General features: G+C 39.9%; 2 protein-coding genes across 9 annotated transcripts in view; one reads left to right on the top strand and one right to left on the bottom strand.

Annotated features, from left to right (window-relative positions):
• Positions 1 to 12,013, top strand: part of LOC106811015 (TATA-box-binding protein 2-like) — a 23,263-nt gene extending 11,250 nt beyond the window's left edge. Inside the window, exons 2-7 of the mRNA XM_014814530.1 lie at positions 7,005 to 7,153; positions 8,096 to 8,275; positions 8,611 to 8,674; positions 8,915 to 9,018; positions 9,135 to 9,229; positions 11,160 to 12,013. Coding sequence (XP_014670016.1) covers positions 7,005 to 7,153; positions 8,096 to 8,275; positions 8,611 to 8,674; positions 8,915 to 9,018; positions 9,135 to 9,229; positions 11,160 to 11,236 — 669 coding nt within the window. The 3' untranslated portion in view covers positions 11,237 to 12,013. The remainder of the gene's footprint in view (positions 1 to 7,004; positions 7,154 to 8,095; positions 8,276 to 8,610; positions 8,675 to 8,914; positions 9,019 to 9,134; positions 9,230 to 11,159) is intronic.
• The window catches only part of LOC106811013 (potassium channel subfamily K member 2-like), a 23,027-nt gene continuing 19,201 nt past the window's right edge, over positions 11,980 to 15,805 (bottom strand). For 6 of the 8 annotated variants that reach the window (XM_014814524.1, XM_014814522.1, XM_014814527.1 and 3 more), the window contains 3 exons: positions 14,647 to 14,825; positions 13,557 to 13,694; positions 11,980 to 12,702 (listed from right to left, as the gene is read on the bottom strand). In XM_014814524.1, coding sequence (XP_014670010.1) covers positions 12,478 to 12,702; positions 13,557 to 13,694; positions 14,647 to 14,825 — 542 coding nt within the window. In that variant the 3' untranslated portion in view covers positions 11,980 to 12,477. The remainder of the gene's footprint in view (positions 12,703 to 13,556; positions 13,695 to 14,646; positions 14,826 to 15,805) is intronic. The other 2 variants (XM_014814529.1, XM_014814528.1) reach the window with 2 other exon arrangements.

Raw genomic sequence — 15,805 nt, 5'->3', positions numbered from 1 at the left:
CGCGTATCGAACTACTGGGACTGTAACCTGATTTGGTTATCGACAAATCTGTGACACTGTGTTTTTAGACACCTTGGACTGTTAGGAGTCTATAGACCATGTAGGACCATAGGCGATGGGGGACATAGATCCACGGGTTACCTATGTTTGCTAGCGGAGATCGGACTATCGAGAGACGGAGATGCGGACAGGAGGTGCAGAGAGATATGAGAGAAGCAGATGAGATGAGATCTCGAGAGAGAGGAGACGAGAGTGGGGTCGGAAGGAGGAAGAGACGGGGAGAGGAGCATGGGCAGGTTGGGAGAGGGATAGGAAAGAAATCGGGTGGAGGTTCTCGATCCATAGGTTGGTGTCATTTTGAGGAGTATAGAAGTGTAATGGGAATAGTGCAAGTATTGATGCTGGAAGTCGTGATGCTTGTGCAGTTTATAATGTCGGTGATCGATCAACTGCGCATGTGCGCCGTGCACGCCTTGGGTGATGCATGAAAGCGCGGAGAGAGGGGAAAGAGCGGATAATGGGAGAAAAGGGGGAAAATTAGGGCAGCAATTGGGGAGAGGGGGCGCGGATGTAACTTGAGAAAAAGGCGAGGAAAGCGTGGGGTGATGGGCAATCGGGACATAGATAGTGCAGTGAGCGAGCGATATACGTATCATTTCCAGAGAGAACATTCCATGCGATAAACTATGCGTGAGGTCGCTGCTAACGTCTAACTTGATTCATAATTGTGCTTCTTTTGCGACTGTCACACGATGGGACTCTAAACTTGAATTTGCAGCTATCATCTCTTCTAGTGGAAAAAAGTAGCAGTTTTTCTTAATGTCGAATCCTGTAAATCTGTACTACTGACCAAACCTGCAGTCGTAATGCCGTGATAGAACTCCTACGATCGAGTTCCTACTACTAAAGCAGAGTTCTGTACGTCACAGACGTGCGAACATGGATAATGTGTCAATGTTCATTTAGGCATGGAGGTGAGTGTGGGTCTAAAGGACAGCAGGTGTGTTCGCCGAGGATTGACACTTTGTGTCTTCCAATCACAGTCTACGCCGCGCCTCTCTCTTATAACTTTTAGGTACAATACTATTAGAGCATGGAATCGCCGATCTCAGGAACTAGGCCATTCTGCTAGGCTAGAATTCGGTTTCATACGATGGAGTTTGGCACAAATACTAATATAACACGCTGTTTTGCGCACAGTGCTAAGTTCTTTTGTTGCATTTTTGCATATCTGTAAGCACAATAATTTAAGTCCCGCCTTATTCGTTGATGGGCATGAATGGGGCGTAAACAACGTGAGCTGACTCCTGTACCTACTGCCAGCCCGTTGACATTTTGTAAATAATGAAATGCCCGGCCGATGCATTTCGCATCGAAGAGAAAAGATTTCTGCATTTTCACTCGCTGTCGTCATTCAGTAAACATTTCGGCAAAAAAACTCGCTTCCGAAGCCAATGTTTACATGCCACAGCGCCATCTCTTGGATCATTTTGTATATCCTCCAACATGTTTACTTCTTCCTTAGTTAAGTTAGTCCATGTTTCACTGTTATTTAGGAAGAAATGTAAAACTGTGTATTCGCATAATTTCACTCTTGCTTCTATAGTATGATTTCCACAATTTTGCTCTTTTGCCCATATAATAATTATTCCCCTTAACCTACATTTTTCAGTTCGGACTCTTATCATACGTTATAACCTCCTATATTATTAATTAAATCTCCTAGGTATGAATATTTCGTGCATTTTTTGATTACTTGGTTGCCTATTAATCCCCTCGATCCTTTCTTTGTTTGTGAATTTTATATAACCATTATATTTGTTTTGTTCATATTAAATTCTAATCTTTTTGATTCAGCTAATCTGGGGCTAAACCGACCAGGCTCTCCGACTGTTACACGTCGTAGGAACAGTAGCCAATGTAGTGTTAAGCGAGAATGGAACTTGTGGCTAATCTGGAGCATGACTGAGCGATTTTTTTACTGTTTTATAATCTCCAATTTTATAGAATATCGTCCATATAATCATTGTCATCTTCTAAAACTACAGACCATCTGCTGACCGCTGTGGAGACGTGCGCCGGGCCTCGAATTTGGCGCACGTCTCCACTGCGGATAGCGCTTCATACTTGAACATCCCCGCGGTCGCGTGCGCATATCCCGCGGAACTGCGCGTCTCATCCGCGCGCAGCGCTCAGGATCAACAGCAAAGCTGTGCCACGCAATCTTGTATCATGTCTCTCTGGATTCTAATGCGCAATACGAGGTACAATTCAAGAGCCATATTATTTGTATTATATGTTGTTATATGGATAACTTTATGCGTATCAATGCCGTGTTCATGCGAGCCGGAGAGATAAAGGGATAAAGTCAAGAGATAGTCGCGGGTGAAACGTGCGGGAGCTCTTGTCATCTTCCGACACACAAGATGAGTGGGTGGCATTGATAGACGTAGCGCTATAAATACGTCTTGTCGTCAATGTAACACATGTGTATATAATGTTCCCACCCCGCCTTTCCACCCGCGCGCTCTCTATCTCTGTCTGTCTGTCTCTCCTACCCCGTACAGATTACAAATTTGATATGGTATTAGACTGGTGCGCGCCAGTTTGATATAATATCAAATTCTGCAGTCTGTACGGGGTATCTGTCTCTCTCCCTCTCTATCCCTCTCTCTCGCGCGCTCTCTCTCTGTGAAGAGTAAGTGTCTGATAACCTTTTGACCCTCAAGAGGAGGGTTAAACATGGATTTGTTGACTGTTAACAAAGGAGTGAACTGCTTTTGCTATTAGAGCTCCCTTCCCCCTCCCACACCCCCTCCCCCCGCCCCGCGTCAAATCAGGGAGTCCGACAGTAAATCAGGGAGTATTTGACTCTGGACTCCCGTTAATTTCGCACCCTGATGATGTGTTCCAAGAATTTACAGCATGGACATGTCAGTGACACCAGTCTGTAGTTGCTTGCATCATATCAGTCTCCCTTTTTAATAGCACAGTGACATTGGCTTGCTTCCAGTCATTTGGTGCCATTCCACATCTGAGGCTGGCATTGTATACAATGCATATATAACAAAGGTGCTAGCTCTATACAGCACATTCTCTCAGGATTCTAGCAGGAATCTTATCTGGACCGGAAGCCTCGTTTGGGTTGCATTTTATGAGGAGCTTTGTTACCGCTTCTGTCGTCACCGATATGTTAGGCATGGATGGATATTCTTTTACAGTTGGTTTTGGTATATTACAAGCATCCTCTTTGGTGAATACAGATTCTTATTGTCTGTTCAAGATGTTTTTTTATCTTTGGCTTTGTTAAATAGCATGCCATTATCCTTAAGTGGTGTAATACGGTAATACCTGTACTGTCTTTCCTAAATGACTTGATATAGTTCCAGAAGCGTTTCTGTTTGGTAGGTGGTGCTCTGGGTCTCTCACCTCAATAATATTATTGAAATACTTCCAGTAGGAGTTTCTTTCTGCTTTTTGTACCGCTTTTTTACTCTCTTTGTACTTTCGGATATCTGATGCTTCCTTGGACTTTTTCATTCTGTTATTACCTCCGCCAGAGGCGTGGCGGAGGTTATGTTTTCACTGGCGTGCCATTGAGTGTTGGTTTGTGTGTGTGTGTGTTACCATGCACGTTTCAGTTCACTTCCGCTAGGTGCGCTGGCTGTAGACTTACAAACACAGGCTAAGGGGCAACCACAGTTCTCTCCCACCTGCACGCTCGCACTAATCCGGATCCAATTAATTATTTAATTAATTAATTCATTCATTCATTTTTCCACTTAATTAATTAATTAATAAAAAATTTCACATTGAGAGAATTCAGCTGCCTTGGCGGAGGTCTGTGCTCTCCGAGTGCTCTAGTTCTGTTATAGAGTTTATTTCTTCTTTTTATGCAGGATTTGATTTTGTGATAGATCCATGGTTTCTTGTTTTTGTTTCCTCTTATTGTTTTTGTTGGTATATATATATATATGCTTTTCCATAAGTGCTATCAGTTTTGATTTAAATACTCCCCAGATATTCTCAATATGGTCATTAGCTGTCTCCATATCAATAAATTCGTCTTGCATGTTCTTAAACTCAAGTTTCAGAGTATCATAGTCTGCTTTTTTATATAAGTTAATATTTATAAGTATACATCTCTTGGGGGTGTTTTGGTTCTTATAGGTCTGAGGCTAGATTCAATGTACATACAGTTTCATGGTCTGAGATTCCCGGTATCACTTGACATTTGTTAAATAGGGACTTATTGTTGGTGAAGAATAAGTCCAGTATTTTTTCGGTTGTTTCTGTGATTCTAGTAGGTTCGGTAACGACTTGTTCTAAGAAGAAATCATTGGCGATATTAAGTAGCTGATGTGATGAGCCTGATTTGTTTGCATATATATGCAACCAAATCAGGCTCATCACATCAGCTACTTAATATCGCCAATGATTTCTTCTTAGAACAAATATGGTTACCTTATATGGTTTTACACTTTCATCACCCTGGGCAATTAATGTCTCCCAGATTAAAGTACCCTCCTAACCAAATATGTGCATCTTGGGGTATCGGTGGCAGACTAGTCTGAAGAGTAGTGAGATATTCAGTATCACCTGCATCTGATGGTCGGTAGAGGGAACCTACATACAGGTATTTTGATCCTGCCATCTTAAGTTGTATCCATAATAACTCGCAATTGTCTTTCACTTTGAGTTCTTACGGTTCAGAGCATTCATATTTGTTAGTTACTAATATAAAGACTCCACCTCCGTGTCGATTTTGCCAATCTTTCCGGAATATTTTACAATTGGCTGGGAAGATTTTCGTGGACAGGTGGTTGGCTTTTAGTCATGATTCTGTGCATATATAATGATATCTGCACTTGTGGCTTCTGCCATGTTTTCTAACAAGGGTATCTTGTCAACTACTGATTGGCAGTTAATGACTATGAGTTTTAGTGGTATATCATCTCTCTGATGGTGACTCTTTTGTACAACTTGCTGTTCTGTGACTGTGAAACTAGGGTGGTGTAGTATGTTTAATATCAACTGTTGACGCATGTAAATTATAGTCTGGCATAGTGCTTGATGAGACATGTCTGAATGATCTTGTGTTGTTATTGATCAATTTAGTCGGTGAAGATGTTGCTTGTGGACAACTAAAGCCTAGATGTCATGGTCTGATGATTTCGATTCACGATTCGTAAGAGTTTGAGGTTTTAAAAAGGGTGACATCAAATAAGGACGACGCAAAGTTTGGCAATCCATACTGGATACATTCCCAACTGAGATTTTTAAGGGCTTTGTAAATGTTGTCACTCATACATGTATAGGCAGTAATACTCGTGCATCCGGCCGACAACCCAGTGCACCTAGCTGGGCAATTATCAGTTTTACTTGTGTAGCCCCTTTGGCTTTGCTCCCACTACAGGGCTGTGCTACAACCTATGGCAGGAATCCAAGAAGAATGTTTACAGCATGGCTGGGCATATTATTGGCACAATCATAGTTTGGGACCCCGTAAATGTGTTTTCGCATATGTGCTAAACTAATCCGGGGTGCTAAACAGGTTGCTATGATTGGGTCGTCCTTAGCACAATAAAAAATCACCCTACCCTGCAACATAAACTTATATTCTTTAGCCGGCCAGCTAGAAATTCACATTTAAATAATTATAACATGACCATAATGGCATATTGGCCCCTTTATGGAATAGAAACGATCAGCCAAGCAAAGCACACATCCATGTTGGTGCTCCCATTTTCCAGGGAGGGGTGGATGGTGTCTTGGGGGCAGTGAATTAAATCACTTATTGTGTTCAATTACTTGCCAAATGTATTACTGACACTGTAACGAATATGTATCAACAGTAACCCATGTGGTGGTGGTGGAAGACCGTCCACCCTTCTCTGGAAAAATGCAAGAGGCCCACGATCGTTTAATTCAAATATGGATGCGTAGTTTGGTCGTGCGATCGTTTACTTTACATAAAGGGGCCAATTTGGTCACGTTATGGCGATTTAAATCTGAATTTGTAGCTGGCCGTCTAAAGATTATAAGTTTATGTTGCGGGCTAGGGTGATTTTTCCTTGTGCTGCAAACTGTACAGCGTTGCCAGCCACACTGTTAACATTCTTCTCCAATTCTCGTCATAGGTTGTATTATAGCCCTGTAGCGGGAGCGAAGAGGCTACACCGGTAGAGCTAGGCAATAATATATTGTTGAACACAACTTGTATGCACGTACTGTCTAACGTGACTGTAAACATGGAATTCATCTCCAATACTGGTAGTTAGTGTAAAAATGTGATTCATGTCACAGAATTTCATGTGCCAAATGTGTTTTTCTCGAACAGATTCTTTATTTCATGTATGGTATTACTATACATACAATGATACATGCAGTTGAAAGATAGGATAATTTTATTTACCATTGGTGTAATCTATACAGTCAGATTTTTTCATCTAGTGTAAACTTATATATAATATATGGCAGAATTTCAAATTCATGTCAGGGTTTCTTCTGAGGGAAAATTAGACAAAGGAGGTAATGGCCAGTTTGGGAAAAAAACGCACATGATGGATTCAAATACAGGATGTATTGATATACTTATATTATAGGTATATAGATACAGGATAGACTTATCAGTAAATACAGAAACATTTTCACAACGGCGATGTTAAACGGTGCGCCACTGTGCCTCTTATGTATAAGAAACCCTGCATGTGATTCTTGCCCTAACAGCTAACTGTAACCTAATTCTAACCCTTTTTGATAACGTATAGTTTTTGTACACTGTGCATTATATAGCATAGGCACAAAATCACAAAAATTATCCGAATGTGTAGCCACTTTGTGACACAATCGTAACATGAGCCTATATTCTGCTATTGCACAGTCCTTGAGTGGTTAACTTTGGTAGGAACATTATTGAGTGATACCAACAGAAGTTTCTGTGCTTTGTATGTTCTAGGATTGTAGGGTCAGTGCATTTCATTTTTGAATGTATGTTTTTTTAGATAATGTCACCGGCAACAGTGGCATTCCCACCAGCGCCATCTAGTGTTATGTCTAACATGTACCCACCAACTCCTGGACCACCCATGACACCAATGACACCTTTCACACCTATCTCTCAGGAAAGCTCTGGTATCGTTCCACAGCTGCAGTAAGTGTAATATATAAAGCATAACCTTTCTAGTTTCATTGGATATCTTTGTAGCTACAAGTGTCTGTGTGTATTTGTGTTTAGTTGTATGGCTTACTATGATAATATTCAGTCATAACAATACTGGATTTATAGTGGTTTAATTGTATCCCCCGTGAAGAAGTCGGCGGGGATACTATGGTTTCATGTCTGTCCAGCCGCCGCCACAGACACTTTCCCTTCCGCTCTATAACTCGACCCTAAATTAACCTAGCGTGACCAAACTTGGTATACTTACACATCTTCGGGAGAAGGTGTGTGGCGTACCAAAACCAGGTTACTGCAACCTTTATTTGACCTTGACCTTGACCTTATCATATTTCCCTTCCGCTCTATAACTCGGCCCCTAATTGACCTAGCGCGACCAGGAATCCTTACACATCTTGGGGAGAAGGTGTATCACGTACCAAAACCAGGTCACTGCTACCTTTATTTGACCTTGCCCTTGACCTTGATCATATTTCCCTTCTGCTCTATAACTCGCCCCCTAATTGACCTAGTGCGAGCAAACTTGGTATCCTTACACATATTGGGGAGAAGGTGTGTCACGTACCAAAACCAGGTCACTGCAACCTTTATTTGACCTCCCCCCCAGCCCCCTAGGGTAACCAAATTTGACATACTTGCACATCTGAGGCAGATGAGATGTGTAACAAACCTTTGTCTTTGTGACTTATTTCACTTTACCTACCTTGTACGTCCTTACGGAGGAGATATTTTATTCATACTAGATCGCGGGGGGTACATGTAGTTGGCTACAACTGCCATTTCTAGTTTGTGAATATGAGATAATTTGCGTTTTATATTATATACAGTTACAATTTTGCATGAAATATGCCATACACCATGGAGCAAGATACCACCAACTGCTATTTAAATGTGTGTCGATGTCCTGACTTACAGGAACATTGTCTCAACAATTAATCTTGGCTGCAAACTGGACCTAAAGAAAATAGCTCTGCATGCAAGAAATGCTGAGTACAACCCAAAGCGCTTTGCTGCTGTCATTATGAGAATCAGAAATCCCAGGACCACAGCTCTGATATTCAGCTCAGGGAAAATGGTTTGCACAGGAGCAAAGAGGTGCATATTATGGAAGTTAGAGTCATTTTTAAATTCAACAAATTAAATTTTGAACTGATTATGAATGAATTCGTCCTAATTTTTACTGCATATGGTTGCTATATCTAATGATATTATTTAGAGCTCCCTAAAATAAATGAGTTTGTTATATTCCTACATAACAATATAGTCAATGCTCATATCTCCAGTGGATTGTCAGTGGTTAAAATTAATTTACCATTCTATTATAACTATATTGTTCTATTTGTAAAATATGTGCTTACATATATCATCATATACATTATGATGAGCTGTATATACAATTGAATAATATATCTGTTGTAACTTCATTTTAGTGAAGAGGAGTCAAGATTAGCAGCCAGAAAGTATGCAAGGGTCGTTCAAAAACTTGGTTTTCCAGTAAGTATCAGTTATCTTGTTACACAATATGTATGGGCTGCTGTTAGAATTGCTTGGTTTGTACTTGCTGCTGCAATCCAATGAGATAATAGAAAAATTGCACAAATATTGTGGGTAGGATATGACTGGGATAAGTATTTTATTACAATCCATCAGAATCAATGAGAGTGGCTGTTGATGTGTCAGTTAGTCAAGCAGTAAGTATTTTATTCCAGGTTAAATTTCCTCTTCTATTTACAGGCAAAGTTCCTAGAATTTAAGATTCAGAACATGGTTGGCAGCTGTGATGTAAAGTTTCCAATCCGATTAGAAGGTCTCGTCCTGAAACATAGCCAATTCTCAAGGTGAGACTACATTACCTTATTGGTGCCACAGTATTTGTAGTGTGGTTCTAAATATTACTGTTGCTGAGAATAATAATAAACAGGTTTCTTAACATTGTTTTCTAATGTCATTTCAGTTATGAGCCTGAACTTTTCCCGGGTCTGATCTACCGAATGGTTAAACCCAGAATAGTACTACTTATCTTTGTGTCAGGAAAGGTTGTTCTGACAGGTAAGATATTTGTGTATATAAAAACTTGATCTGTATACTTTTTTTCTGTGGATGTTTTATGTCTTGGGATTTTGGTGTGGCAATAGTGTCAGTGACCCCACTGTCCAACAGAGGGTTGGTATGTTTGCAATGTTTATAATTGTGAATGGCCTTTACAGGGATAGCCATTATATTTCATGTATTCTCATGTGTAGCCTGCCTTTTCATAGTATCAAATCCTCCCTAGTGTTTTTTGCATTATCTATGGGAGGGTTATAAATTGTATTTCTGCCAGACAGTAAATACATGCTGCCAGAGAAAACACACAACCTAAAAACCACATAGCTGTTCAACTCCCTTGCACCCCAGCAGTGCTGTCCTATTAACTATGTCCATGAGGAGACTGGTTTGGCCTTCTAGCCTGGTTTTCCCCGATTCATTCATTCTATATGTAGTCACCTATCATGGTGGTCCACAACCTAAAATTCAAACATGTTAAACTGGGAACTTTAGAGGAGTACTCTAGATATTATGTTAAATTATGATTGTGAATGGTTGCGAAGCCCCTTGCAGCCGGGGTCCAGGGCCCGCTTAAGGGCCCTGGAAGCTCAGCGGTTTTAGATGCTCTCTGGTGCAATGTCTTATTTTGGAGCATTTTTGCACAAAATTTATGACCTATATTTCAAAATAATTTAGGTTGAGTATTCTATTTCTTCATTGTCAGTGATGCTACTGCTACTACGTGCAAGCATTTGTTGTCTCCTCCTTGTTAGAAGGAATCTGATGAAATAGGCTGGTTATTGTTAGCTGTTTTTTATTCATGGCGGATTGCGAAGCCCTATGATATGAGGCTCAGGACAAGTGAAAGTCTATGCCGGACAAATTATTCATTTGGCTAGTTGCCCGATTGGACAACTAAAAAATTTCTAGTTGTGCAATATTCCTAACATCCTTTGAGCCAGGGTGCTATTGCACGACATTCTCAATTATATATATTATATTTTCAAAGGTCGCCGAAAAAAGCGGCCCGCGAGGCACGCGTCTGCGGCTGTGCACATCAACGCTGCGTACGTGCCTGCTGGCAGGGGTGGCATTGATTGAAGCATGGTGGGGGGGGCACGATTGTTTCAGTCGCGTGGTGCTAATCACTACTGAAATGTAGGGGGTGGGCACCGATTGACTATGAGAGAGCGACGGCAAAACTCTCTCCTGGAATTGAGGAAAAAGCTACAATCGGGAATGACACACGGCCGGCACGCAAAAATAAACGTGTGAATTCAATTTACGATTTTCCATGGATTACCGTTCTATAATCTTACGGGTCGTTGGTCCTACCGGTCTACGTAGACACGTCTGCAGGCACACACGCATGCACACACAGGCACGCGCGCACGCACGCACACAGGCGCGTGCGCAGGCATGTGTGCGCATGAATCAGAGCAAGCAGCTCAGAAGACGTAGACGCACTGTATGACTCGACTGCCCGTCATGCCGATAAGGGGGAGCTCATGCACAGAGTAAAACAGTGTCATAGACTGTAATAGTGTATGCTACAAGCGCGCGATGTGACTACGCGTACGTTCTTGCTTTGATATTTCAAACTTGTCGGCCCGAAATCCAAACCTGTCGGCGATTTTCAAACCTGTCGGCTCAAAACTCAAACCTGTCGGCCTTACATGTTAAAACCCCTCGTGGACCACACTGCACCTATACTTACCCAAGTTCCACATCGAATGAAATATGGGTGATGATTTAGAGACGAATAGATTTGACAAAAAACAACCTGGAATAACTGACCATCATTCTTAACAGATTAGGTCATAAAACAAATCAATGTTTCTATAGTTTTGGGCAGAAAATAACAAGTTTGTCATATATTGCTAAACATATATGTGCTGAACATAGGAATATTGTAAATTTAATACCCCTTTTCATTCCTTTGATATTTTAGGTGCAAAAGTGAGAAATGAGATCTATGAAGCCTTCGACAACATATATCCTATTCTAAAAGGTTTCAAAAAGCAATAGTATAAGTAGAAAACACAGATTAGCAATATTTTTCTAAATCGTAGTTTATACAGAGATTATTGAGTTATCATTTAGTTGTGGCTGCTTTAATTGAAAGTGATCATTTTAAGTCATTTCTGATTAATGTAATCCTGGTCATGAATGAGCTTGAAACTATTGCAGCCTAGTGTAAATATTGAGTGTATTTAGTTTGGATATGGTAAATATTGGATATATATATATATATATATATATATACACACACAATAAGAGAACATCATATGACAATATTGGTATTATCTCCATCTTGCCCTTCTTCACTGAATGATTTGTGCATGACGATTTTTGGCGCAGAGTTTTTGCAAAGGTTTCATTCCGTAATGCAGTTTACATATGTAGAATGGCAATAGGTGTCAGCACCAGGCCTTCAGAATGAATGACCAGCATTGTATAAAAATCCATATTAAATGAAAAAGGGGTAGCAAATGTGGTTCTTGCTCTGCACAGAGTACCAATACAGCTCAATTTCGAATATACAAATCCGTTATTAGGGTATAAGGAGGACTCAGAAAGAAAGTGCCCAAAAACATTACCTTTGTAAAGCAACACTTGTATTTAAATTGGACAAGACAACTATATTTCATTCTTTATGTAAAAAATATAAATAAGCACTCTTTTTATGAGCTCGTATGTTACCAATTATGTTACTTGTAAATGTGTTTAAAAATAAAAAATTTCACAGAAATTATAGAACAAATTTGATATCAAAAATTAAACAATGTACAAATTTTATTATAATACCTTGCATTACTAGTTTGATGTCTTTAAACTTCATACCATGGTTGTTATTTATCGTGCATCACTGGCATCCATATAATGACTAACATATAGAAATACATACTCCTAGTTGGTTGGTGGTACAGTTACTCCAAGTGCAATAATACTATAGCTATGTGCTTATATTTTTATATACGATATACGTTTATATTATTTATATATTTATATTAATTTTACATATAGTCATTTAAAGTCACTATTGTAACATTTTCCTCCACTACACCTGGCATAAAAATGCAATGCAAATAAAGCACTCGCCTAAAATAATATTATGCTTAAGAAATAACTGACTACCTGGTTAGGCCGCCCTATAAGCACAATCTCGGTTTGCCACCTTTTAGTTAGGGGCCAACAGTTGGTGCACTGTGCACTCTCAAAGGAGTACTTTTTCAGACGATGTTGAGCACCGCACCTATTACTTGTTGTTACAAATGCTCTATCACACTGTCGTCCTTAACCGTTTTATAATTTGGGTGTAAACATCCTGTTTTTATTGGTGCAATTTCATCCTGTGAGGTGTAACGTATACAACATGGCAGGTAGTCATCCCCGCTGCTTTCCTGTGTCTCTGGATGTGCTGACAATGCACCTTGTGACTGCACGTCCTTACTGTCAGCAGAGTCCGATCGTTGAGTAGTATTGGTATTATCCTGTAATTAAAACGTGTTTCCAAGTTAACCATGTAACGTTTACATAACAAATTTGTGGGATGTAAGAACAAAAATAACTAAAGACAAGCAGAGTGACACTGTTATATTATAATACATACAATATTACAATCATGCATGCAGACAGTGCTAACTATCTATATGAATTCTTATGTGTGTAGAACCCATAGCCATGCATAAAATAATAATACAAGGTAAACATGCACACTGCAGGAATTTACTGCAGGCTTAGTAACGTAAAAAAGAAGAAGAAAAAACTGCACTGTCGTCATGTATCCTCATATGTGGCAAGAGACCATTAACCAGTCGAGTGTTAACGGGCTCTTGAATGTATACATATATACAATGATAACAATCTATTAGCAAGCATTTGCTATATCAAACATGGCTTGCCACCCATAGACATAACATAGCTGACAACTGGCTCCAGGCAAATTTCCAGAAAACTGGTTCGTGTTGAAAAATACAGTCCATTTACATGCTAGTGGGTGAAATACTTTAGTGAAACAATGGAGTGGGTTGGTGTGGTATAGCACAAACATAGACACGCACACATGCACATGAATACTTATTCCTTTTTATAAATCCTCCACCTCGATCTTCAGTTATGGGTGTTGCACAATTGTTACTGCAAACTGCACATAAATGGGCGATCATGCAGACGAACACTTGCATATTAAAACTAGTAACCCTTGTTGAACTAAAGCGACAATGTGATATCAGTAGAGACATTAGTTAACTTAGATTTCCTATTCACAATGCCACCAGACCAGCAAGCAACCTCACAGTAATTGACACAAAAATGCATGCAACAGGACAATAATTTTTTTGCGTACATCAAACACTAAACACTTCTTTCTTAGTAGGGGAACTTTTTCATTCATCTGCAAAACACCTTCAATAATGCATGTTGTGGCTACGAGGTTATAATCTTCCTGCTTCACCTCAGTTCTCTTCGTTTTCTCTTGGAGATGCTAGTGTGGCAAAAGGAGGCAAAAGAAAAACTGACATTTACAGTCAAAACCAATGAGTGCTTTCATTCACTGTGTTTCATAGAACGCACATATAGTTTTAAATGCAATCGCAAGAAAGGGAGGATAATTCCACTCAGAAAGATCCCAAAAATGGGTAGACATTTTTTTTATAGTAGAACTTGTTGCTAAAAAGACAGGCTTCTGGGTAGCAGTCTACACATGCTAATATTATATAAGAAAATGGCTAAAACATGCCATAGCAGGCACAGGCACTTGGGCCGTTTCAATAATAAAATGATGGTTAATAAATACAACTTGTCAGTACTAGACCTACCATTACCAGTACCAGTAATAGTCTTAATGTTTGATTTGACCTAATAGCTTCACTTCAATACCGTCCAATACACCGCTGCAACACATAGCGCGCACGCCATTGTGCATGCACAAATACACAGTAGGTTAGGGTGCATGCACAAATACACAAATACACACTCTAACCTACTGTGTATTTGTGCATGCACAATGGCGTGCGCGCTATGTGTTTCAGCGGTGTATTGGACGGTATTGAAGTGAAGTTATTAGGTCAAATCAAACATTAAGACTATTACTGGTACTGGTACTGGTACTGGTAGGTCTAGTACTGACAAGTTGTATTTATTAACCATCATTTTATTATTGAAACGGCCCAAGTGCCTGTGATAGCAGGGATGCTAATTTAAATAAGGAGCTGATAAAAGCTGACTGCCTAATAACAGGGAAGCACTCTTGCCATGAGAAAAGATCTAATTCAAATATTGAAATCAAGTAGAATGTGAAAAACAATGAATGAACCTTCCTCATTTAACACAAGTTTCACAAAACCTAGGAATGGAAAACACGAGAATATTATAGGATATTTACGTTTTCTCAGGTTTTACGATTTGGGTTGACGTTTACAGTCCTATCGACTTACTCGTTGCGCCTTTCTGCCCCTATCGACGTGATCTTGCACTCTGTCGACGACTCTGCTACGCATTATATCAGCTAGCAGGTTGATAACTAGAGACAGGAAGGCGAGGCCGAATATGATCCACGTGACGAGCAGCAGCTTGTATCCTGGGCTAAATGCTAACCCAGTTATGGATCCATATCCTGCAACAGTTTGCGACAAAACCACGTCAGTGTGGTAACAGTACTTTGTAACAAATCCACCACCACTTTCAATGCAAGACTCTCTATTATATACGAGACATGACGTGTAGGCCCTACACTGCAAGACGTTACACAGTACTTGCTCGCGTACGCGTGCGTTTGTACGTGCGTGCGTGTTTGTTTCTGCACGTACATTCGCGTGTGTGTCTATGCGGGCATGTAATGAGCCTGCTTGGTTTAGTATTATTCACTAAATTACACGGAAACGTACCAGAACGTGAGACCTGATAAACTGTTTTGCACTTTGACAAATTTCTACGTATAAAAACACTTCATAAAGTCACAAAATATAAGCGATTAAGAATCACAATAGATACGAAATAGACAAAACACGACCAGGACTGGAACACGATAGACGTTCATTGTTTTCGTATGTTTTAGAAAAGTAGTAACAGTTCCAGTTTTCAATTAAAATACAGATGGGGGAACAATGTAGAGAACAATGCAAGAAATATGAATAATCGCTAAATGTATCAAGTGCATGGAACCCATTACATGTGCAAGATTCAGCACACCGTTATGGCTTTATGGTGATAATTGGTGAGCGCTGGCTGACATTCAACAACAGGAAGCATGAATAACAGGAGTGAATAAAAACATTGTTTTAGTCACACTGGATAACAGCAATATTTAGATACTGGAAACGTATACACGTGTACTTTCTATGGCTACCTGGTGTAGTTTACCAGAGGCTTGGAAGTTCCCTTTTTTATTGTACACAAGTCAACATCAATATAGATCAGAGGTATATAAAAACCAGTTTGGTTATATTCAGTCCTGCATGATACCATGTATACCTGGTAGAAGTTCAGGTGAAAAAATGGAAATGCCACTAATACAGACGAATTACCATATAATGGGGCAGACTATAGCAAGCATTCGCATTGGCATTACCAGGGTTGAAAGGGAATTCTATGGTG

The sequence above is a fragment of the Priapulus caudatus genome, unplaced genomic scaffold (genome assembly GCF_000485595.1).
Source record: "Priapulus caudatus unplaced genomic scaffold, Priapulus_caudatus-5.0.1 Scaffold495, whole genome shotgun sequence".
In the NCBI taxonomy this organism is placed as follows: domain Eukaryota; kingdom Metazoa; phylum Priapulida; class Priapulimorpha; order Priapulimorphida; family Priapulidae; genus Priapulus; species Priapulus caudatus.
Note: the sequence above shows the minus strand (reverse complement) of the source record. Positions and strands in the feature narration are given on the sequence as shown.